The sequence below is a fragment of the Lynx canadensis genome, chromosome F1, assembly GCF_007474595.2.
Source record: "Lynx canadensis isolate LIC74 chromosome F1, mLynCan4.pri.v2, whole genome shotgun sequence".
NCBI lineage: Eukaryota > Metazoa > Chordata > Mammalia > Carnivora > Felidae > Lynx > Lynx canadensis.
Window position 1 is genome coordinate 4,932,485 of NC_044319.2, and position 26,077 is coordinate 4,958,561.

At 43.1% G+C, this 26,077-nt stretch overlaps 1 protein-coding gene across 2 annotated transcripts in view; it reads right to left on the minus strand.

Moving 5' to 3' along the window:
- The window catches only part of EFCAB2 (EF-hand calcium binding domain 2), a 132,064-nt gene extending 106,211 nt beyond the window's left edge, over nucleotides 1-25,853 (minus strand). For both annotated transcript variants that reach the window (XR_003965856.1, XM_030302217.1), the window contains exon 1: nucleotides 25,770-25,853. Coding sequence is in view for 1 of the 2 variants with exons in the window: in XM_030302217.1 (XP_030158077.1) it covers nucleotides 25,770-25,800 (31 nt within the window). In the remaining variant the exon portion in view is untranslated. The remainder of the gene's footprint in view (nucleotides 1-25,769) is intronic.
- Between the last annotated feature and the right edge of the window lie 224 nt (nucleotides 25,854-26,077).

Genomic DNA, 26,077 nt, shown 5'->3' on the forward strand with positions numbered 1-26,077 from the left:
TACCTGCTCAAGCCACCTGCCTCCTCGTCACTCCCCACCTTTGTTCATGCTCCCCTCTCTACCTGGGACTCTCGCCTCATTTTTTCCCTGCTGACTTTAAACCTTGAAAATGCTGTTCTTGATATTTCCTCCACCAAGCCTCTGTAGCTCCCCCACCTCCATCTTCCTTTTTCCATTCTCTAGGCTGGGCCAACCACCGTCTTGCATGATTCCTAGCCCCCTGTGCTTACTTCTCACCATTCATGCAAGAGTATTTATTGAGCACCAACTGTGTACCAGACACTGAAGACACCGCAGAGAACAAAAAGATATGCTGACATTCTAATGGATAAGATAGTAATAAGTAATCCTGATTGTGAGTAAGTAATTACACTACAACCAACTATTGGTGTCTGTTTTTCCCTGCCAAATACTAAATCCTTCAAAACTGTATCAAATTCATCTGTACACCTCTGGCATTCAACAATGTCTGGCATAAAAGAGATATTAGTAAATACTCTTAACAAGGAGAAGGGGGGTGCCTGGCTGGCTCAGTCAGTAGATCACACGACTCTTGATCATAGGGTCATAGGTTCGAGCCCATGTTTGGCATGGAGATTCCTTTTAAAAACTAAGTAAATAAAATAAGATAAAAACAAAAACAAAGAGAAGGAAGTCTTAGTTAATGAAGAAAAGTCCTGGAGAAGACCAGAGTGGATGAGATTATGAAGGCAAATGAGAAACTTAGCCTCAAACAAGAGAAGGAACAGCTCTTTTACTAAAATAACTAAAGGAAAGTAGGAAAGGAGAGTGTTGATGAAGATATGTTTAAAGGTAGAAGCAATAAGTTGAGGGGGTTCAAGCCTGATGGCTACTATTTTTGAAATACAAAGCAGGATCATCTACTAAGAGTACGGAGGCTGATGTTGGACCAGACAGCTTTATGGCAGACAGCCCCCCATCCCCAAGCCAGCAGGGGGCTAAAGGAGACTTTCATGGATGCCTCTCCTTCCTCTTCTTCCTCCTCTTCACTTTCTGCCTTTTTTTCCCCCCTCTTCCTCTTCTCCTTCCTCTCCTTTTCCTTCTTCATTTTTTTGGCACTTAGGATCCAAATACTCTTCCCATTTGGATAGAACCCCCATTGGGTATGTTGGCAGAATACAATGTCTGCTCTCTCACTAAGTAAGCCAAAAAGGATAGATCTTTCCCCTCCCAATCTTCTGATGTAACAGACAAATGAACTAGGCTTAGCCAATCAAATGTTCTTGTACAGGATTTTTAATCTTAAGGAGGTAACACAAAAATGAGAGACAATGTTTAAATGATCTATGGGGCTGGTGGAAGCAGTAACAGCCAGAATTTGGTAGCAGTGGTCCAGGGGCAGTGGTCCTAGCAGGGGCATATTAACCAGACTGTCCTTACATCATCATAGCTGTGATAGGATGCTGACCCTCCTGGTTCTTGACTATTTGGTGAGCTCCCTGCTATCATCTAATAAATTCATTTTCTACTTACATTAGCTAGAATCAGTTTTGTTTGATAAACTGGGAGTGGGGAAGAGGCGAGAAGGATCAAGGAGTCTAGAGGTCTTGGTAAGATCTACCAGCAAGTGTTTTATAAGTAAGAAAGCAGAGTACCACTGAAATCTAGGAGATTGTGGTCAGTCAATGGGAAAAAGAGAGAGAGAGAGATGAGTGGTCTCCCTGGTCAGTTTTCTGTTCATCTCAAATTCCACCATCATCCTGGGTGAGTTCAGTGACCAGGCAGACCACTCACCCAACACACAAGTTTCATAATTCCTTGTTCTTTGCAACCTCAATGACCTTAACTTCCTTCCGCTCATTTTCAACATCATGTTCTCCTGGCTAAATCTTATGAGCCACTATGAAATCTGTACTTCAAATGACAGTGACGAACAGAGAGTGAGTAAGATGGGATAAATTTCAAAGGAAAAAGAACTTTTCTATAAGAATGAAAGAAGTAGAAGTAGAAGGTTTGGAAGTAGAAGTGGGCTGATGTAACTTATTACAAGATAAAAGACATGGGAGAATGAATAACCATCAAGATGGTTAGCCATCAAGATGGCACCAAGAGGCGTGATGTTCGAAAAGGAAAGCCAGGGTTAATTAAGAAAAACAGATGAGGGGAATGTTCTAGAAAAAGAGTATTTGGATAGAAGTTTATTTACATTAGAATAAGTCTGAAGTCCCAAAGCACTCCGTGGAAAGTGACCAGAGGAAAATCCGTAGAAGGATGAGAAAAGACAGGTAAAGGTCAGAGCTATACGGAGAAAGGACTATAAGAAAAGATCATTGACCAAAGCTTTCCATATATGTAACAGAAGCTGAAGAAAATTCAGGTTTAAAAACAAAGGCAACAATCCCATGGAATATCTATCCACTCTTTTACCTCAGGTCTGGGCTCCCAAGTCTTCTTTCCTGAACATAGGTTCAAATCTATGTTCTCTGGTGAGCTCTTGAACAAGTTATCTCTTTAAGCTTCAGCTGGAGGTGACAACTCCTTTCAGGGTTGGATATAAATGAACAACATGTGAGTCTAACACAATGCTCAGGCACTAATAAATATGCACTCAACTATGGAATTCCTACAGGCAGGGATGTGGCAAACCTTTCCCGTTCTACTGGGACCGATCATGTGACCAACAGATAAGGCAGAAGTAATGGCATGTCACTTTTAATGGTAGGCTTTTGTCTTACTGTCTGTCTCTCTCTGTTCTTCTTGATCTCCAACTTGAATAATTAATAGATAATGGTAACAGATAACACAGAATTTTGGTACCTGAAAGTGAGATGCTACTAAAAAAACCCTAAATATTCGGGAGGGGCTTTGGAGTCAGGTAGTGCTGGCCTTTGAGTAGGCTGTTAGAGCTTAAAAGAAAGTGCAGAAATCACACTGGAAACCACAAAGGGGCCCCCTTTTATGAACCACAGAAAATTCATATTAACGTGGAAAGTAGAACACATGCCGAATGAACCTGGTGGTCTAGATAGAAGTACCTCTAGGAAAAGCATTGACGGTGCTCCCTGGTTCTTTCTGGCTGCATGTAGTAAAATGCAAGAGGAAAAAGATAACCCAAAGGAAAGCCTGTTAAGTAAAAAGCAGCCAGGAATTGCTAGTTGTGAAAATTCCCTGCCTCTCCAGATGGCAATAGATGCTAAGATAAGAAATGGCTTCTGGGCAAAGATCAAATTTGGGGCACTGCCAGGAAAACACAGTCTAAACATGAAACAGAATATGTGGCTATAAAATCCTTTGTTAGGACCTCCGAAAGATCAAACACAGTGTCTCAGGGCACCATTCAAACTAGCAAAAAAGCATTTCAAGCGTTCGAGGGTGTGTCCCACAGATCATTGCGATCAACCAGTGGGGCTTCAAATGCAGCTTAATGTCTCTCAGCTCAGGAAGCTCAAGGTAGACAATGGCTTGTCTCAAGTAAAGCTGGGTATGGCTTTTGTCTAAAGGACAAGATTCACAGGAGACCCATGAAGATTCTAAGATTGTTATGCTTGCAATGCAATCAGTCAGTACAATACAGTACAAAATGAAAAAGTCTTTGGACTCCCCGAAATTCTGTTGGCCGGAAGCAGGCTTAGAAAAACACTTAGCTGAAAACATGTACTATTTCTCATAAAAGAGAGAGAATGGCAAAGAGGGTAGAACCAAGAGCCCACACGGTAGAGCTTAAAGCCCATCTAGAATTATCTGCAGACAGTAGAACCGAGTCCTAATCAAGGACCTTCCAACATTGGCCCAGCTGGATTTTATGCACCAGCGACTCCTGTGTGCCTCCTATTTTCCCTTCTAGTCCAAGGAGGCTATCCTTTACCTATTCCACCATTACATGTTGGGTGGTTAAGTGGAAAACAGCTTGTCTCTTTAGTTCACAGTCTACAGATGGAGAGAAACTACTCAAGAGGCTGTACTTAAGTAGCCATAGCCAAGGACCCTCATCCGCACCTAGGCTTGATTTAGATATGGCACTCTGGACTTTAATCTGATGCTGGAATGGGATGAGACTTCGGTGGGCCTTGGAAGAGAGTGAATGTACATGTGGGAAGGATCTGGATCATTGGGAGCCAAATGGAAGACTGTGCTAGCTAGTCTCCAAGATGGCTCCCAATGGCTCCAACCTCTTGGTATTCACACTGTTGCGTAGTCACCTTTAATGTTTTGTGTTAGTTTAGGTCACCAATAAAATACGGCACAAATAATGGTGTCACTTCTGAGATTAGGTTATACAAGATATTGCGCCTTCTGTCTTGATCTCTATCTGTCTCTGTCTCTTGGATGATTCTGTCTGGCAGATGCCAGATGCCAGATTGTAAGGACACTCAGATGGCCTATGGAAAGTTCCATGTATCAAGAAATTGAGGCCTCTGGCCAACAACCATTAAGGAGCTGAGGCCTCCTGCCAACAGTCATGTCAGTGAGCTCCAGACTTGTAAGAAAATCTGAGCCAGAATCGCCCACTAAACCTACATCTGGAAATTGTATCAAATGATAAGTGTTCGGTCATTTAAGCTTCTAGGTTTGGGGGAAATCGGTTGCACAGTAACAGTTAACTCATACAAGGACTGTGTCAAACTCATTCCTTTTTTCCTGTAATCCTAGCTGTCTAACAAATTCTGCTAAATCAAATTCGTTTTCCTTTTTCTTCCTCTCTCGTCTGGATTTGTCACTTTCTCAATTTTACAAAGAATTCAAGGCTTGAAAAATTATTTTGGAAGTGGTATAAAACAACTTCTCCTCATTAAACAAAGACTTAATTGTGTTCCACTGCGGTTGCTGTCTATACTTTTATGGAAACACGGTCCAACAGTGCTTCAAAGGGAGCTGGGTAGGTTTCTGACTTGTTATGGTTTGCTATTTTACTGTAAACAGCTTTTATAAACTTTACAGAAAGGTTTTCCTCCCTGAAAAAATTGTCAAGCCTAAAAAAACTGTGCAATCACAGACATGTCTATAAAAAGATGTCTGTCAACTACATGTTATGGCTTAGAAGAAAGCTTCTTAGGGTTTTCAGCTTCCCATCAGCTTTTCTTATCTCTGTTTTTGGTGTGGTTTGAAACACACAGTCACAAAATGTAAGAGGCCTTCTATGAAAACCAACTGATTTTCTTCTTGAATTAATCAGTCCAGAAAGTCAATTTTAATAACTTTCTTTACTTTCTGTACCATGAAAACCAGAAAAAAAAATCTCCCTTTTTTTTCTACAAACTACATGAAAATGACTTGAAAGGTACTGAATGTGAAGAAGAAACATAGCTTCCTTATGAATATTTATTGATTTTAAATAAAACGTTTACATAACTTTCCAGAAATGTGGAACATTAAAAGTTTAAACGCTGATCAAACAGGACCTACCTCCTACTAGCCTATTTATCTGTAAAGTGAGAAAAATACCTCCTAGAGTTGTTATGAAGATAAAAGGACATAAAAGGATTACCATAGGGGCACCTGGGTGGCTCTGTGCTGACAGCTCAGAGCCTGGAGCTTTCTTTGGATTCTGTGTCTCCCTCTCTCTCTCTGCCCCTCCCCCACTCGTGCTCTGTGTCTCTCGAAAATAAATAAATGTTTTTTAAAAAATTTAAAATAGGCATTCTTGGGGCACCTGGGTGATTCGGTTGATCTTCCAACTCTTGATTTTAGCTCAGGACACGATCTCATGGTTCGTGGGATCAAGCCCCATGTCGGGCTCTGTGCTGACAGCGTGGAGCTTCCTTGGGATTCTCTCCCTCTCTCTCTCTCTGCTCCTCCCCTGCTCATGCTCTCTCACCCTCTCTCTGTCTCTCAAAATAAATAAGTAAACTTAAAAAAAAATAAGCATTCTCACCACATGTACACACAGACACACACACATAAGGGGATGACTGTGTTCACTGACTAGAGAAAAATATGTATTTTTCTGTGTCTAAATATATATATATACACATACACATACACGCAAATCATCGTATCATTTTATTTGTCAATTATACCTCAATAAAGGTGGGCAGGGGTGAGGGGGAGTGGGCAAACCTTGTGAACAAATACCTCACCAAAGAAGATGGCTGATAAACATATGAAAAGATGTTCAACGTCGTATGTCATAAGGAACTGAAAACTAAAACAACGATGGGATGCCATCGCTCACCCATTACAACAGCTATACTCCACAAAAGTGGCAAAACCAAATGCTGGCAGAGAAGTGGAGCGACAGGAAATGCCATCATTGCTAGTGACAGTGCAAAACGGTAGAGCAGCCACTTTGGGAAATAGTTCGGCAGTTTCTTACAAAGGTAAACATAGTCTTACCACACGTGACCCATCAGTCACACTCCTTGATGCTTACCCAGATGAGTTGAAAACCTATATCCTCACAAAAACCTGCACCTGAATGTTTATAGAAGTTTTACTTACAATTATCAAAAATTGGAAGGAATCAAGAGGTCCTTCAGTGGGTAAATGGATAAACTGTGACCCGTCCATACATTCTATTATTCAGTGATTAAAAAAAAAAAAAAAAAAAGGAAGAGCCTTCAAGTCATGAAAAGATGTGTAGAAACACTGCATGTTGCTAACAGCCAGTCTGAAAAGGCTACATACTGTAGGATTCCAATACTATGACGTTCTAGAAAGTCAACACAATAGAGGCAGGCAAAGGATGTCAAAAGTTCAACTTGTCAGAGCCTGGAGCGGCTTCAGACCCTATGTCTCCCTCTCTCTCTGTCCCTCCCCTGCTCGTGGTCTCTCTCTCAAAAATAAATAAACATAAAAAATTTTTTAAATAAAAAACTTAAAAAAAATTTTTTAATTTAAAACAAAAAATAAATAAAAGAAATATAATTAAGTTGATATATCAATATAATATAAAATGCATTTTAGTTGGTGAAATTCAAGTTAGAGGTGAAATTCCAGTTACATCATTATATAATAATTCCTTTTTCTCTTTAATTCCATACTAGGCACTACTAACAAAAAGAAATAAAAGTCAACCAAATTAGTAACAAAGAAATAAAAGTTTCACTATTACAGATGACATGATACTATATATAGGAAACCCTAAAGACTCCACCAAAAAACTACTAGAACTAATAAATGAATTCAGTAAAGTCACAGGATATGAAATCAATATGCGGAAATCCATTGCATTTTATACTAATAATGAAGAAGCAGAAAAAGAAATTAAGAAAACAATCCCATTTACAATTGTACCAAAACCTATAAGATACCTAGGAATAAACCAAGACCCGTTCTCTGAAAACTATAAAACACTGATGGAAGAAACTTAAGAGGACACAAAGAAATGGAGAGACATTCCATGCTCATGGATTAAAACAAATACTGTTAAAATGACTATACTACCCAAAGCAATCTACACATTTAATGCAATCCCTATCAAAATACCAACAGCATTTTTCACAGAACTAGAACAAACAATCCTAAAATGTGTATGGAACCACAAAAGACCCGAAATAGCCGAAGCAGTCTTGAAAAAGACAAACAAAACTGGAGATCTCACAATCCCAGTGATCCCAGAAGTTATACTACAAAGCTGTAGTAACCAAAACAGTATGGTACTGGCACAAAAACAGACACATAGATGGAAGGAATAAAATAGAGAGCTCAAAAATAAGCCCACAATTATATGGTCAATTAATCTTTGATGAGGCAGGAGAGAATACACAATGGGGAAAGACAGTCTCTTCAACAAATGGTGTTGGGAAAACTGGACAGCTACATGCAAAAGAATGAAATTGGACCACCTTCTTATACCATACACAATAATAAATTCAAAATACATTAAGGACCTAACGTGAGACCTGAAACCATAAAAATCCTAGAAGAGAGCATAGGCAGTGATCTCTCTGACATTAGCTGTGGCAACATTTTTCTCGATAGGTCTCCCGAGGCAAGGGAAATAAAAGCAAAAATAAACTATTAGGACTACGTTAAAATAAAACAGCTTCTGCACAGTGAAGGAAACAATCAACAAAACCAAAACACAACCTACTGAACAGAAGAAGATATTTGCAAATGGTATACGTGAGAAAGGGTTAGCATCCAAAATATATATAGAACTGATACCACTCACCACCCAAAAACCAAATAATCCAATTGACTATGGGCAGAAGACATGAACAAACACATCTCTCTAAAGACAGGCAGATGGCTAACAGACACAAGAAAAGATGCTCAACATCACTCATCATTAGGGAAACGCAAATCAAAACTACAATGAGATATCACAGCTGTCAGAATGGCTAAAATCAACAACACAAGAAACAACAGGTGTTGGTGAGGATGCGAAGAAAAAGGAACCCTCTTGCACTGTGGGTGGGAATGCGAACTGCTTCAGCCGCTCCAGAAAACAGTATGGCGTGTCTTCAAAAAGGTAAAAATAGAAACGCCCTACGACCCGGTAATCACACTACTGGGTATTTACCCAAAAAATACAGAAACACTAATTCAGAGGGATACACGCACCCTTATGCTCACCGCACGCAGCACTATTTCCAACAGCCAAACTATGGAAGCAGCCCAAGTGTCCATCGACTGATGAATGGATGAGGAAGTGGTGTATATATATACAATGGAATATTATTCAGCCACAAATAAGGAATGAAATCTTGCCATTTGCAACACAGCTGGAGCTAGAGACTATGATGCTAAGCAGAATAAGTCAGAGAAAAACAAATACCCTCTGATCTCACTCGTATGTGGAATGTAAGAAACAAATGAGCAAAGGAAAAAACAAAAGAGAGACACAAACCAAGAAAGAGACTCTTTTTTTTCTAATATTTTTTAAACGCTTATTTATTTTTGAGATAGAGAGAGACAGAGCACGAACGGGGGAGGGTCAGAGAGAGAGGAAGACACAGAATCCGAAGCAGGCTCCAGACTCCGAGCTGTCAGCACAGAGCCCGACGTGGGGCTCGAATTCACAGACCGCGAGATCATGACCTGAGCCAAAGTGGGACGCTTAACCGACTGAGCCACCCAGGCGCCCCGAAACAGACTCTTAACTACGCAGAACACACTGATGGTTACCAGAGGGGTGGTGGGCGGGGAATGGGCTAAACAGAAGATGAGGATTAAGGAGTGCACTTACCACGAGGGGCACGAAGTAACGTATAGAATTGTTGAATCACCAGATTGTACACCTAACACTATCACACTGTGTGTTAACTATACCGGAATTAAAATTTAAAAATTAATTTTAAAAATTCCATGTTGGGGCGCCTGGGTGGCTCAGTCGGTTGAGCGTCCGACTTCGGCTCAGGTCATGATCTTGCGGTCTGTGAGTTTGAGCCCCGCGTCGGGCTCTGGGCCGACAGCTCAGAGCCTGGAGCCTGCTTCGGATTCTGTGTCTCCCTCTCTCTCTGCCCCTTCCCCACTCATGCTCTGTCTCTGTCAAAAATAAATAAACATTAAAAAAACCAAAAAACAAAAAATTCCATGTTAGGCACCACCAAAGCCAACATAACTGACATTATAGTTGTTTTGCAGCAATGGGAATGCTAAGGCTAAAAATTAGCTACCATACCAAGTTAAAGTCAAACCATAGAACGAAAAAGACAAAAAACAAAAAAGTCACATTTAATTTCAAAAGAAGAAACTAATGATAATAAATATAGGGGCTGTCATGACCAAAATAAAAATCACATCATGTAAGGCTGTAGAGTGGAGAACTTTGTTTTGTTTCTAAGTGAGCTCTATGCTCAATGTGGGGCTTGAACTCCAGACCCCAAGATCAAGAGTCTCACTCTCTAATGACTGAGCCACCCAGGGACCTCCATGGAGGAGAATTTTAAACAAGTAGTACACCTGAGTTCTTTCCCAGACCTAAGATGTCTTTTAAAAAATTTTTTTAATGTTTATTTATTTTTGAGAGAGCGCACACGCAAGCGGGGGAAAGGCAGAGAGAGAGGGAGACACAGAATCCAAAGCAGGCCCCAGGCTCTGATCTGTCAGCACAGAGCCTGACGCAGGGCTTGAACCCACGAACCATGAGATCGTGACCTGATCCGAAGTCAGACACTTAACCGACTGAGCCACCCAGGTGCCCCAGACCTAAGATGTCTTATACATATTTAAATATTTAACTAGCTGCTCCAAACCCCACCTACAGAAATTAAAATGAAATAATGAGTCCCAAGAGGAATCTTTACCATGAGAACTGTTTAAAACACACAGCAAAGAAGGTAAAGAAATGCCCTTAAGGTTAATTAACAAGAAGGTACAAATAACATTATCGTTCTCTTCGTCTCAAGACTGCCAGTACCTATTCCAGAGATAAGCTTTTTAAAAAAACAAAAACAAAAACAAACCAAGAACCCAATGCGTCTTTTTCGTTTTTTTGTTTTTGAGGTGGGGAGGGTTAGTTCTCAATGAATTCTTATTTTACAATCAACCTGATCCAAAGATGCTGTAGCACTAAAATGCCTGGCTTAAAAATGAAATCCTGTATTCACTCATCATCTAGCTTTCATCTGTGCTTTCCTGCGTCGGGTGCTTATTGACCTACAAATACATTCCAGTTTAAAGGAAAAACAAACCAGCCACAGCAAACTGTAACAGCGGATGTGCTCAAACTCAGCAGAAGTGTATAGACGAGACTGTGGGACCACAAGGGTGGCATCCAGTCTAAGGCGGGGATTTAGGCAGAGACCAGGAGAAGTCAGAAGTCGAAATGGTGTTAATCCATCTGTAAGTAACCCTGTTACTTACAGTAACATCCAAGTCCCGACATCCAGTACAAAGCAATTAAAAATCTCTAGACTCTGGAACCACCATCGGTTGAGCGTCCGACTTCAGTTCAGGTCATGATCTCGCGGTTTGTGGGTTCGAGCCCCGCGTGGGGCTCTGTGCTGACAGCTCGGAGCCTGGAACCTACTTCGGAGTCTGTCTCCCTCTCCTTCTGCCCCTTCCCTGCTCATGCTCTCTTTCTCTCTCTGAGATAAACATTAAAAAAAAAAAAATGTTTTTTAAATCTCTAGACTCTGAGACCTTCTTGGTCATTCGTTCTGTTGCCATGTAGTCTGAGACACCACCAACATCCTCTGCTCCCACCCTGCTCCAATCTGCCACAGTACAGCCAAGTGACCTTTTATTTCTTAATAATTTTTTTTAATGTTTATTTTTGAGAGCGAGAGAGACAGAATGCAAGCAGGTGGTGAGGCAGAGAGAGAGGGAGACACAATCTGAAGCAGGCTCCAGGTCCTGAGCTGTTAGCCCAGAGCCCAACGTGGGGCTCAAACTCATGAACCGCAAGATCATGATCTGAGTTGAAGGCAGACACTTAACCCACTGAGCCACCGAGGCACCCCAGCAAGTGACCTTTTAAGAACATAAACTAAGGGGTGCCTGGGTCAGTTAAGTGTCTGACTCTTGGTTTGGGCTCCAGTCACGATCTCACAGTTCGTGAGTTCAAGCCTGTGTCGGGCTCTGTGCCGACAGCTGGGAGCCTGCTTGGGATTCTCTCTCTCCCTCTGTCTCTGCCCCTCCCTGGCTCACTCTCTCTCTCTCTCAAAATAAATAAACTTAAAAAATGAAATGAAATGAAATAAAAACATAAACGGTGTTCTCTCCCTGATTAAAAAGCTAAGATGGCTTCCTTTTCCTCTTGAGAAGAGGTCAGCACCCACCCCCCCTCCAGCCTGGTCATCAAATAGGCCCGGCCTCTGTCTACTGCACAAACCTCAGCTCCTACCGCTCTTTAACACTTGCTACACGGGCACTCATTCAATGCTCTAATAAGCCACTCGCTCTTCTTTATTGCCTCGGCCTTTCAAACTTGCACTTCCTTTTGCTGAAAACTAGCGAGAGGGAATGCCACGCTCAAAGCCCCCAAAGGAAGAAAAAGTTAAGTGTCCCTCTTCTGAAACCCCGATCTTTGAACTACTTATCCCAAATGTAGCTAAATAATTCTGTAACTATGGTTCTCTCCTCCGCAGTAGTATCATTGCTAAGAGAGCAAGGCCCACATCTAACTGCTCCCCCAGGGGCGCCTGGGGGGGCGGGAGGGAGGCTCAGTGAGTTGAGCAAATCAGACTCTTGATTTCAGCCAGGTCATGATCTCGTGGTTCATGTGATCAAGCCCTGCGTCAGCCTCTGAGCTGACAGTGTGGAGCCTGCTTGAGATTCTCTCTCTCTCTCTCTCTCTCTCTCTCTCTCTCTGTCCCTCCCCTGAACTCTCTCTAAGTAAATAAATATACGTCAAAAGAAATTTTAAGCGCTCCCGCGGTGTCGAGCACAGCGTGACGACTGAGAACACGTACAGAGCTCTTACTACGTGTGAAGCTCTCTGTTACATGTTTTGCTACCATATGAGGTCGGCTCTGCTACACCCGTTTGACACGTGAAGAAAGTAGAACGGTGTGGTGCCTACCCCGAAGCCACCCGGCTCTGAAGTGGCAAAGCTGAAATACGAATCCATAAGGATTTACTGTAGACTTCCCGTTCTTACCACCAAGCAACACAATTTCTTAAATGAAGCCCATCATGCGGTAATGATGTGTGCACGGGCCTACCGCTGTCATCTCGGGAACAAGGATACACCGTTCACCGGGATGAAATGTCCAGGGCACGGAGGGTGGTGCCAGACCCGTGATCAGAAAAAGACCTGGCGAAACAAAACGTCCTAGTCTGTCCTATTAGAGAGTTTAGCCTGTCCTGATGCAAGGGGAAAGCGCTGAAGGGCTTTAGGTAGAGAATTCGTAACCAGATAACCAGATTCTCAGTCGGTAAATGAAAACGAATAAACCACATAAGGGGCTTCTGCAATAAGCCGGTAGGTAGATACAGATAAATGTGTATGTGTCAAGAAACTGGGAGAATTTCTATCTTATGGCTTGTATTTGCCCTGCCACATAAGAAGTGAAAAAGTTGGAGCGCCTGGGTGACTCAATCCATTAAGCGTCCAACTTCGCTCAGGTCATGATCTCACGTTGGTGAGTTTGAGCCCCGTGTCGGGCTGTGCACTGACAGCTCGGAGCTGCTTGGGATACTCTCTCTCTCTCAAAATAAATAAATAAACAGGAAAGGTGAGGAGAGGAAAGGGAAGGAAAGGAAAGGAATACAGAGTGAATAGGAGGGGAGGGGAGTAGAGAGATGAGATCATGCAGTCGTGCAGATGACCCAAGCCCTTTCTGAAGCAATCACGGCCATGATGGACAAAGAAAGATGGAGGTGCCGCTCCAGAGGACAGACGAGTGGCCAGAGACTCAACGCAGTCCGTGATCTGGACCAGAACCTGCCCTAGAGGGGCAATGCTAGAGCAGGCATTTTTGACAGCTGGGACAACTGACAAAATCGAGATGTGGACTGTAGGATTAGATGAACTCAAACTTCATAGAGATCTTACATAAGAGACGACTACCTTTGTTTCTAGAAAATGTGACAAAATGTTGACATTACTGAATTGGGGTAAAGGGAATGTGGGAAATCTCTGTATCATTCTTGTAGTTTTTCCTGTGAATTTGAAATTATTCCACAAAGTGTGAATTATTTCAGGAAATTGTTTTACAAAGTTATTTTTCCCATAAAATATTGAAGAAAATATTGCCCAAGAATGAAATATCTCAATGTGAGATTGTCAGAGGTGCCCCAATTCTAGAGTATGGCAGTCTCCAGTTTGGCCATGGAAGTGTAGCTGAGATCAAGGTCATCGAAACTGAGTCCATATTTGAGACAGCTTCCCTCTCATTTTTATATTGCGGCTTCACATGAAATTTCATTGTATTTACGGATTTCACCTCAAGTCTTTGAATCTCTGGATTCCCTTTCACTTTTCTTTTGAAGTTTTTAGTATGCGTACTACTTTATATACCAGTGCGAATCCAGTAATCGGTTAGAGAGGCACACAGCGCCTCTTCCTCATTCCTAACGAAAAGAATTTCAAATCCCCGTCTCTTTGACATCCTGTTAGACACACTACCTCTTTCCAGGTTTATCATCTTGAGTCCTACGCAGAATATTTAATCTATGTGACAATAATTACATTTCATACAAATTGCAATGATATTTCAGCTACTATGTCAAAGATGGTAACAATAATAAATGGTGGCACATCTCCTCCTACCATCAACTGTGCTGGTATCCCTAAATCCCGTCTCTCTGATTTAAAGTCATCAGAGAGTACGACTCCAGTCTCCCGCGTGGACGGAAGGGAAGTGATGATCACCTGGTCATTCCGGGGGACGGGAGATCCAACCACGTGCCGTGACTTCAATCCACACCTCCCATATTTAGCCTCCCTGCACACACACGCCTTCAGCAATGGCTGCTGCTGTCAATCGCGAGCGTCCCCAGGGTAGTACGGCTCCCCTTGGTTTGTTTCTTCGGGGCTCCTTCCTCTACAGCCTTGGGTTTCTTTCCTTTGGGTCTGCTAGGCTAGTTGCCACTCATCCATCCATTTAATAATTTCTTACATCCTCTCCTAGTATCTTTTTATTCTTTTCTCCTAACGTCTTTTTAGAAACCGCTATTATCTCCTCTCCCACTCTCTTTACCCTTGTAGGTCTGTGCCTTTTTTGTAATTCCCTTCCTGTCGTGCTAGCGGGGTTTCAAGAATGGTAAAAATAAACATGTGTGCTCAATCACCATGGTGAAGTGGACGTAGCATTCTAGCTTGCTGTGAAGTTAGATTAAATATGTGTTTCCAGTCCCAGTGCTTCTGCAAATGTAATGGGGGTAGCTCTGGGCTATTTTCAGCATTTATTTTTAAAGGTTAGCAGAAAAATTCATTTACCCATAATGAGATCATGAAGGGTGACATTACATTTCTTTACTCAATGTGTTACTCCTGGTTCATCCATTCATTAAACAAATATTTACAGTGACTGCTACTTCCTCCACCCTGTCCTAAATTCCAGGGATTCAGCAGTAAATGAAACAAGTCGCTTGACTTCATGGAGTTTGTGCTATAATACAACAGACAAACAAAAAGCAAATATGTATCTTACACTGATCATAAACTCTGGCCACTACGTGGTTAATAAAAAGGTTTTGTTTTTTTTTTATTAGAAGTTGAAAAAAGAATTAATGTAATTAGTATAAAAGGATCACAAGGTACTCCTAGAATTTAGAAATTAGATTACCCTCTGTTATTAACTAGTAAGATCCAACAGAGGTGAGATTCAAAGGGGGTAGAGGGTGGGGATCAAAGCTGGGTCAAAAGGTCCTTTTGGAAGAACACTGATTGCAGCATTATTTATAGCACAGAAAATCTGGAAACAATCTAAATATCCAACAGCCAGGGAAGGCTTAAGTAAATATCTGCCATAAATAACGATGAATACAGCTATTTTAGATGATGTGTTTGAGAAACACTTAGGACATGGGAAAGTGCTTATTAAGAGTAAGTGAAGGAGCGCCTGGGTGGCTCAGTCAGTTAAGCATCTGACTTCAGCTCAGGTCATGATCTCACGGTTCATGAGTTCAAGCCCCGCGTCAGGCTCTGTGCTGACAGCTCGGAGCCTGGAGCCTGCTTCCGATTCTGTTTCCCTCTCTCTCTCTCTCTCTCTCTCTCTCTCTCTGCCCCTCCCCCGCTCATGCTCTGTCTCTCTCTGTCTCTCAAAAATAAATCAAAAAACAAACAAACAAAAAAGAGTAAGTGAAAAAGCCGGGGATAAAACTATCTACAATATCAACTATACGAAACCAACAAAATACAAATCTGCCAAGAAAAAAAAAAACCTGGAAAGAAACACATCAGAATGACAAACTTGATTCTAGATCAGTGCTTTTTAACAGCATCCTCATCCCATGATAACTTGATAGAAATGCAAATTCTCACACCCCTGGTGTGACCCACTGGTTCAGAAATCCTGGGCTGGGGGCTCAGCAATCCATGTTTTTACAAGGCTTCCAGGTGATTCTGATGTTCACTGAAGTTTGAGCACTACTCTAGATAATGAGATGGTGGGTGACTTTTATTTTCTGCCTTATTTAAATGTCCACTTGACTTCTCTATGTGAGGCATAGAGGCAGAAGACATTGGCCTTGGAGTCAGACTTGAATGGAGTCCTTGTTTCACCTCGTTTACATCACTAGTGACCTTGGTTACATTGCTTTTCCCACTTTTCACCACTTCAGATATTTCACTCCACTCTCCCCTGGCTTACATGGTTTCCGACAAAGTCCAGGGAAGGGGTTTGTTTTCCTCTAGCTTCTTTCAAGATTCTCTTGTCATCTTTGGTTTTCTGCAGTTTTAAACAGGGTATGCTTGGTGTTCTCTTAACTTCCTGGATCTGTTTTGGTATCTGTCATTCATTTGGGGAAAAGCTTCATTACTACTTCAAATATTTCTTCTGCTCCATCTTTTCATTCTTTTCCTTCTGGTATTCCAATTATGTGTGTTTCACACCTTTTAAAATTGTCCCACAGTGCTTGGATGCTGGGTTGTTTGTTTGTTTTTTCATTCTTTTTTCTCTTTACAGTTCAGTTTGCGAAGTTTCTATTGACCTCATCTTCAAGTTCCATCGTTCTTTCCTCAGTCATGTCGAGTCTACTGATGAACCCATAAAAGATATTCTTCTGTTCTATTGCATTGGATTTCTAACATTTCCTTTTGATTTTTTCTTAGCATTTCCGTGTCTCTGCTTACACTGCCCGTGTTGTTCTTGCATGTTGCTACTTTTTCCATTCGAGCCCTCAACATATTAATCACAGCTCTTTTTTAAATTCCCCATCTGATCGTTCCAAAATATGCATCACAGATCTGAGTTTAGTTCTGACTCTTGCTTTATCTTCAGACTGTGTTTTTGCTTTTAGCATGCCTTGTAATTTTTTGCTGAAAGCCAGACATGATCCATCAAGTAATAGGAATTCAGACGGACAAACAAGAGGCTTTATGTCAATCTACCTAGGAATCGGGCTGTGTTTACCATTTGCTGTTTCTCCAGGTGCCAGATTCCTCTGAGGACTCCTCCTTCACCAGAGTGTTCACCACACACATCTTTCATCTGTGATCCACTATTATTGTGCTACAACTGTGTGATGTGGTGGGAAGGTGGAAGTGAAGAGCAGCATCTATCTCATAACTAAACTTCATTCTTTTAGTGGACCCGTCTCCGGCTGTGACCTTCATGACTGTTTTTTCGCTTTTCCTGGCCCCCTCAGATCCACTGGTAAAGTCTCTTTCCCCTGGAGAGCAGGTCTTTGTTATGAGGAATGCACTGAGATTTCAAAATGTTTACTCTCCCCCCTCCCCTGCTGGAGCAACATGGGGTCTTTCTGGGCTCTTTACCAGATGACCCAGTAGGGTTCCTGGAAGCAAAACCCAAGGGAGAGGGATTGCCTAGGACTACAGGATCTCAGGGAGTTTCCCACAGTTATGGTGGTTCCCGCAGCTTCCAGCAATTTGCCAAAATTACCAAGTGCTTCTTCCCATTTATAGTGACAGGACTGCACTTCCGAGCTCTCATCTGTCGGAGCTGAAACTGGAAGTGTGTTTTACCGATCTAAGCCTCTGTTTCTTCATTTGTAGAAAGGATGTTAACAGAGGCATCTATCACATAGGTTTGTTGGAAGGATTAAATGACCGACCTGATGTAAAAACATTTAGCCCAGGGCCCACTTCAGAGTAAGTGCTCATTAGACTGGGAACTCTTTGAACTGAAGTTCAGAAAAATTAAGTGACACGCCCAAGTAAAATCTGGAAAAAAAAAAGCAGTATCCAAACTCAAGCCAGGTCTTTAGACTCCAAATTTATTGCTGCATTTAAAGAATAAATTACTTTATTACACTCTTCATATCTATAAGATCCATACTAGAGGTTTACAAAAGCATTGTCAAGTACAGGGTGTGGTAAACACATTTTCACAAATGGATAAGAATAATTTACAATTGGCATACAGATTTTAAATTATAAAAACAGTTCAGTGCACTTTAAAGCTTCTGTATAAATGACATTAAAATAATGAGACTTTTGGGGCGCCTGGGTGGCTCAGTCGGTTAAGTGTCCGACTCTCCCTCTCTCTCTGCCCCTCACCTGCTCATGCTCTGTCTCTCCCTCTCTCTCAAAAATAAATAAACATTAAAAAAAATAAAATTAAATTAAAATTTAAAAATAAAATAAAATAATGAGACTTTGGGGGAGCCTGGGTGGTTCAGTCGGTCAAGTGTCTGACTTCAGTTCAGGTCATGATTTTGTGGTTTGTGAGTTTGAGCCCCGCATCAGTCTCTGTGCTGATAGTGTGGGGCCTGCTTAGGATTCTCTCTCTCCCTCTCTCTCTCTGCCCTTTCCCCACTCGCACACGCACACTCTCTCTTTCAAAAATGGATAAACATTTAAAAAATAAAATAATGAGACTTTTAAAAATGAATGCCCCTAAAAATCTATCCAACCTGATCTCATCCTATGTTCCCCTGTAATCTTTACCCATTTATGCATATAATTTTTATATGTTGTTTTAAATGGCTAAAGCTCAATAAGTCAATACATAACAACTTACTTTACACCCCCCATTTGTTGGACAAGTAGATCTTATGTGTATCTTCAAATTTATAAGTAACTTTAAAATCATTATTTGTTTACTTCTCACTTTTTTCCAGAATATATTTCTAAGGACAAATACCCAGGAGTATATTAAAGAATCAAAGCATGTGGACACCATTTTTTTCTTTAACACGAACTTCCAAATCGCCTTCCCCCCAAAAAAGTACCATTTTTTTTTTTCATTTTGGATGTACTCAACATTTCCATTTGATCTATTTTAAATTGTGGTGAAACAAACATAAAAAATGAACCGTCTTAACCACTCGTAAGTGTACGGTTCATAGTGCCAGGTACGTTCGTGTGGTTGTGCAACCAATCTCCAGCACACACTTCATCTAGCAAAACCTGAACCTCTCTTCCCATTGAATAACGACTTCCCTTTTCTCTAACCTCTGGCAACCACTGTTCAACTTGCTGTTCCTATGAATCGGACTACTCTAGGTACCTCATATAAGGAGAATACTACAGTACTTCTCTTTTCGTGACTGGCTAAATCCACTTAGCAGAGTATCTTCAAGGTTCATCCCTGTGGTACCATGAAGTCACAATGTCTCTCCTGTTTTGTTTTTTTTTTTTTAATTTTTTTTTCAATGTTTTTTATTTATTTTGGGGACAGAGACAGACAGAGCATGAACGGGCGAGGGGCAGAGAGAGAGGGAGACACAGAATCGGAAACAGGCTCCAGGCTCCGAGCCATCAGCCCAGAGCCTGACGCGGGGCTCGAACTCACGGACCGCGAGATCGTGACCTGGCTGAAGTCGGACGCTTACCCGACTGCGCCACCCAGGCGCCCCAAGTCTCTCCTGTTTTAAGGATGAACAATATTTCATCATATGCATATACAGCATTCTGTGTATCCATTCACCCACTGATGGACGCCTGAGTCGCTTCCACCTTTCGGCTATTGTGAATAATGCTGCTATGAACACGGGCATACAAATACCTGTTCGAGGTCCTGCTTTCAATTATCTTGGGTAGAAACCCAGATGCAGAGGGGCGCCCGGGGGGCTCAGTCGGTGGAGTGTCTGACTTCGGCTCGGGTCGTGATCTCGTGGTTCGGGAGTTCGAGCCCCACGTCGGGCCCTGCGATAACAGCACAGAACCTGCCTAGGATTCTCTCTCTCCCTTGCTCTCTGCCCCTCCTGCGTGCACGCGTGCGCTCTCTCTCTCTCAGAAATAAACATTAAAAAAAAATTTAAACCCAGATGCAGAGTTGTTGGATCATATAATAATTCATATCTGAATTTTTGAGGAACTGCCAGACTATTTCCCACAGCAATGGTACCATTTTACATGCCCATCCATAGCCCGTAAGGGGTGCAATTTCCCCGCCGCGTCACCAACAGCTATTGTTTATCATAGGCGTCCGAATGGGTGTGAGGTGGTGTCTCATTGCCCACTTGCTTTTTACAGCATGCGTTTTCTTGACAAGTTTTTACCGGTCGCTACAAACATCAATTTCAGCCCAGTTTTTCCTCCAAATTTATTATGAACTAGAGGAAGTATATCAAGTTTCAGTAAGTTCATTTTCTCCTTCCATTCATCTCTACCTAGATTGTTATCTGTCTAAAACAGGGAGAAAACTTATTAAATGGTCCCCCAAAATATGCATGAATGCATCATGTGTGATTGACAACTGGAAAGACTTAGATTTAAGTTTTTCTTCCTCTTGGATTCCATGCCACACATATACTAAGAGCTACATATTTCTAGAGGGTGTCCAGCACTTTCCTTCCTATTTATTCAGCATTTCTCTACTGTCAGGCATCATGGTGGGTGCTGGGGATACGAAGATGAGTAAGAAGACACTGTCCCCAACCTAATAACGTTATGAAATGGGTATAATTATTCCCACTTTACATTTGAGGAACCAGAGGCTCCTTAGGTCTAGCATCTTGGCTAAGATCAGACAGAGCTTGGGGAAGCTGGAATCCAAAATTCAGGTCTTACTCCAAAGCTCACTTTTTCTACTACTCCATAGTATACCCTGTACTATCAACAGTTCCTTTTTTTTTTTTCTTAATGTTTGTTTATTTTTGAGACAATGCGACAAAGTGCAAGCAGCGGAGGGGCAGACAGAGGGAGACACAGAATCCGAAGCAGGTTCCAGGCTCTGAGCTGTCAGCCAGAGCCCAATGCCGGGCTCGAACTCACAAAACGCGACATCATGACCTGAGCCGAAGTTGGACACTTAACCGGCAGAGCCACTCAGGCGCCCCTCGACAGTTCCTTTCTTAAAAAGTAATGCCCTGGGGCGCCTGGGTGGCGCAGTCGGTTAAGCGTCCGACTTCAGCCAGGTCACGATCTCGCGGTCCGGGAGTTCGAGCCCCGCGTCAGGCTCTGGGCTGATGGCTCGGAGCCTGGAGCCTGTTTCCGATTCTGTGTCTCCCTCTCTCTCTGCCCCTCGCCCGTTCATGCTCTGTCTCTCTCTGTCCCCAAAATAAATAAACGTTGAAAAAAAAATTTAAAAAAAAAAAATTTGTTTAAAAAAAAAAAAGTAATGTCCGATTGTAGTTTGTTTTTTACGTTAGATTTCCAAATGTTGGGTTTTGAAAGGAACAGCACAATACAAGGAAAGAAACAAACAAAAACCTGTAAAACCTCTTCCATTTAGGAGTTGATAGTTGAAGTGAACTTTACCAAGCAATGCAAAGTAATGAGCAAGATTTTAGTACAAAAAATAGTATATCCTAAATTAAAAAAACCCAAAAAACATTTACTTATTTTTGAAAGAGAAAGAGACAGAGCACGAGCAGGGGAGGGGCAGAGAGAGAGGGAGACACAGAATTGGAAGCAGGCTCCAGGCTCCGAGCTGTGAGCACAGAGCCCGACGTGGGGCTTGAACTCACCAGCTGTGAGATCATGACCTGAGCCGAAGTCGGACGCTTAACTGACTGAGCCACCCGTGGGCCCCACAAAAATAGTATATCCTAAAGCAAGCTTTTGAGTATCTGAGGCTTTCTAAAAAAAACTGACATACCTTCCAAAGCTCCCTAGCCTGCCAAAAGTTAGAGAATTTTACTCCTAAGCACTTTGTTTCCTAGATACAATTCTAATTACAAACAGAAGTTCCTTGCAGTCCTATATAAAATTCTCTAGGAGACAGAAACAGTAAGATTTAAAGATTCAAAGAATCAACAATTGCATTGATTCTCTATTTAAACAAACAAAATAGAAAGAAAAGGAAAAACATTCTAGCTGAGAAAACTTGAGTGAAATAGCAGAACTTCAAAAACCGTTTTTGAGAGCACCTAGGTGGCTCAGTCAGTTGAGCATTCAACTTTTGATTTCTGCTCAGGTCATGATCCCAGGGTCCTGGGATCAAGCCCCACATTGGGCTCTGTGCTGAGCTTGCTTAAGACTCATCCTCTCTCTCCCTCCCTCCCTCGGTCTCTCTCTCTCTCTCCTCTCCCCCACCCTTCCGAATGCCCCTCTCCCTCACTCACTCTCTCTGCAAAAAAAAAAAAAAAAATTAATTAATTAATTAACAAATAATAAAAAAAATTTTGCTATCCCATTTCAAACAAACATTCTTTCAGTAAAACAAAATTAAGAAATTTCTAGAATTAACTTGATTCTAAAATTTAAATTCCTAAAAAAAAAAAATAAAAAAAAATAAAATTTAAATTCCTTTCTTTTTTAGCTAACATAACTATATACATATTTTGATCTAGGACAAAATATATTATGTTAAACCACAAAAATGCTACAAGTGAATAGAACGTGAATGTCTATAGTCTTATAGAAAATGCTATAAATAAAACATAATTACCCACCATAGGCAATTTTTGTTACTAGTCTTGTCAGTACTTTTATCGAGATTAATCCCTACATGTTGAAGAGCTGGATACAACATAAACCCAGAAAATTAATCTTCCTTTATAATTAAAAAAAAAAAAAAACAACCTCAATTTTTTTTTTTATGTTTATTTTTGAAAGACAGAGAGAGGGAGGGGGCACACCCACAGGCAGTGGAAGGGCAGAGAGAGAGGGAGACACAGAATCTGAAGCAGGCTCCAGGCTCTGAGCCATCAGAGGCTTAACTGACTGAGTCACCCAGGTGCCCCTAAAAAAACTCAAGATTAAAGATGAACTCTTTAAAATATATGTATGTTTCTACAAAGAGGATTTTTGAGATTGTTGTCTTTGAAAGACAAGCCAGTGAATACTGTGGCTCTCAAAAAGTTTGTTGAGCCAGATGTGATAGAAAGATACTGCTTACCTGTAAGAACGAGGGTGAAAAAATCTAAAAATAGCGTAGGCACATTGGGTATAGATTTTTAGGAAATAGCAAGTAGTGTTTTAGCTGAAACATAAATATCTTTAATTCAAATAATCTGAATTCAATAAGTACTGAGTTCCTACCATATGCTGAGCACTCTGCATGACACTGAGTTTAACAGAGCAGAAAACAGTCCCCTTCCTCTCGAAGCTTACAGAGTAATGGATATATCCTCCAAAACTATCCTTTCTTTTGTGTGATTCCATGTTCATCAAGGAACTTCTGAAATATAAATTCACCCTCCCCAAAAGTTTAAGAGATCAGCTTTCTGGTTAAAGTATCAACCTACCCCTAATGAATTAATAATTCATGGAGCTGGAGGTGGGGGGAGGAGAAGAAAAATTAATTCGTCAGGGGCATCTCGTTGGCTCAGTTGGAAGAGCAGGAGACCCTTGATCTTGGGGTCATGAGTTCGAGCCCCACACTGGGTTGCAGAGATTACTTAAATAAACTTAAAAAAAATTTATTTTAAATAATTCATTAGTTGTTGGCTTGAATGAATCCCCAAAGGCTGATCAATTCCGACTAATTGGGGAGATGTAATTTCTCAACCTTCAGAGCTCAGAATCAAATACGGGACAGGAATCATGTCCCTACAAAGAAGATACTATACGGGGCACCTGGGTGGCTCAGTCAGTTAAGTGGCCAACTTCAGCTCAGATCATGATCTCACGGTTTGTGAGTTTGAGCCCGCGTTGGGCTCTGTGCTAACAGCGTGGAGCCTGGAGCCTGCTTGGGATTCTGCGTCTCCCCCTCTCTCTGCCCCTCCCATGCTCATGCTCTCTCTCTGTCTCCCAATAATAAATAAACGTTTAAAAAAATTAAAAAAAAAAAAAGATACTGCCAAATGAGTTGCTAGGTTACCCTCAGGCAATGGACCTTTATTTCATCAGGTCCTCTAAACTGCTATTATAGTTAACTCATAAAATTGTTAAGAATAAAAAATACTATGTAACACTGCTTCTCAAAGTTTACCATGCCTATGGGTCACCTACAGATCTGTTAAAATACAGACTGATTGAGCAGGTCAAGGGCAGAGACCAGAAACACACCTGGCATACAGGCCACTGAGCCCAGCTAACTGTTCTCTCCCCTTTGTGGATGTCTTATCTCCTTTCTCATCTCACTTTTCTTGGGAGAAAAGATGCTTTTCCTCATATTTGCACCTTCCAAAATCCGAGCCGAATCAGAACACCTTCCAGAGGCATTAAATACATGCCAGCTCAATGAATGACATCCAGCTTTTGTCATTACTTCTGTAGCGATGAACAGAATTGTTTCTTCCTCTGAATTTATTCTACAGAGAAAAGTATTTCTGAAAACTGAAATATCAGAAAAATCTATTTTTTTAAAAAGCCAAGAATTGTATTCGCAACACGATCCACTGCATTTTCTCATGCTCATTAATCTTAAAGATATATATATGTGTGTATATATATATGTGTATATATATATGTATATATATATGTGTGTGTGTGTGTGTATATATATATACATATATATATACACACACACACACACATATCCATAGCTAACTTGCTCATTTATCCCCTAGTGATTTTTCCATTTTTTTGTAAATAATTTACTAAACAAAAACAACTAATTCATTTGGTTTCCTGGGGAAGTCTTAAAATTAAAGGGGCCCCTGGCTGGCTCAGTCCAAGGAGCACGGGACTCTTGATCTTGAGGTTGTGAGTTCCCAGCCCCACATCGGGTGCAGAGATTACTAAAATAAATAAATAAACAAACTTAAAAAAATAAAACATCTTAACAGGAGTCTTAAAGTAATCATTGCCTTCGGATGGATCTTTCACTTTTAAAGGGGCACAGTAATATTAGAAGGCCATCTTAGGAACGGTAACATCTGTAATACCATCATTCCGACTCTTCAGGCTAGCGGTGCTATAAATAAATCAAATCCTATTCCTGTTATCACTAGGTAGATCTTTGGCACGGTTTCCCGTGTCTCTCCGCTGATTTTCTGTGATCACCCAAACGAGACTGGTTTCTTCACTTGTAAACGCACTCGGTCGCCGGCGGAGCCAGGGGACACGTGACGGGGTGTGTCAAGCACTCCAGACGGGGAACAGGGCTGGAATACTTTTCATCTCTTAAGAGGTTCGCCTCTCCGGTCTCCCGGCTCCTGGCCGCGGCTGTGGCCCCGAGTGCGCCCGCTGGCGCGCACACAGGCTGTTATTTCTGAGCAACCGCGGAGGGTGCCCGAGGATCGGGGCGGCGCTGAGACAACGTCAAGGTCTTGCAGCTCAGCGCGGACGGTCGGGGCTCCGCCGGGGCGCCCGCCCCTCAAAGACCCGGGAGGGTTCCCCCCCCACCCCCACCCCGCGCCGCGCAGTCGGGCTCGTCCGCCTTCTTTCCTCGAGGCTCTCCCTCCCAGGGCCCTCCCAGGGCCGCGGGGCGCGTGTGCCCGGACTGGCCCCGACGGGCGGGGCGGGCGTTCCGGGGACTGGAGGCGCGGAGGGGGGCCGCCCGTGAGCCCGAGGCCGGTCCCCCCGCGTCCCCCCCCCCCCCGCGTCCCCACTGAGGCTGCAAAATGGAGGCGGCGGGCGCGTTCCCGCCGGGCGGGGCTTCGGCGCGGCCCGAAAAGGCCGCCGGATCACGGCGGCCGGACCCCGTCGTCGCCCGGGCCGCCCCAGACGCCCGCAGCCCGGCAGCTGCCGGCGTGGCGCCCGCGGCAGCGAGGCCGGGGCGAGGCTGTGGAGGCGGGATGCCGGCGGCCGCGAACAAGGACGCCATTATCGCCCCGGCCTGGCTGAGCCGCGGCCGGGAGCTCGGCGGGGGGGGAGAAGGGAGACGGGAGGGGGAGGGGAGCGGGAGGAGGGGACTGGGCGGGGCCGAGGCGCCGGCGGGGAGGCTGCGGGTGTCGCGGGAGGCGGCCTCCCCCGCGGGCGGGCCGGCGGCCCCCTCCCCTGTCGGCTTTCTCCCGGCGGAGGAGGCTCCGCCGGGAGTGTCCCAGTGCGGGCCGGGGTCGCGGCGGGCGGCTCTTACCTGGGCCTTCCCTTTCTTTATCGTCCGCCATCTTGTTGCGGAGCCGTCGCCCGGGAGATGCCTGGCGTCACCCTAGGTCGAGGCGTCCTTGCCCCCACCAGCCCCCGCGCGAGTCCAGACCCTGGGGCGGGGGCGTTGGGGGGGGAGGCTCCGAGCGCGCGCCCCTCCCCCTCCCCCGCGCGCCCCTCTCCCCGCCCCCTGGGGACGAGGGAGGGAGGGAGGGAGCCCCGAGCCCTTCGCTCCCTGCTGACCCGTGTGGGGACCTCGCAGACGCGGCTCCCTCCCTCTCGTGTTTGCGCGACGTGGCG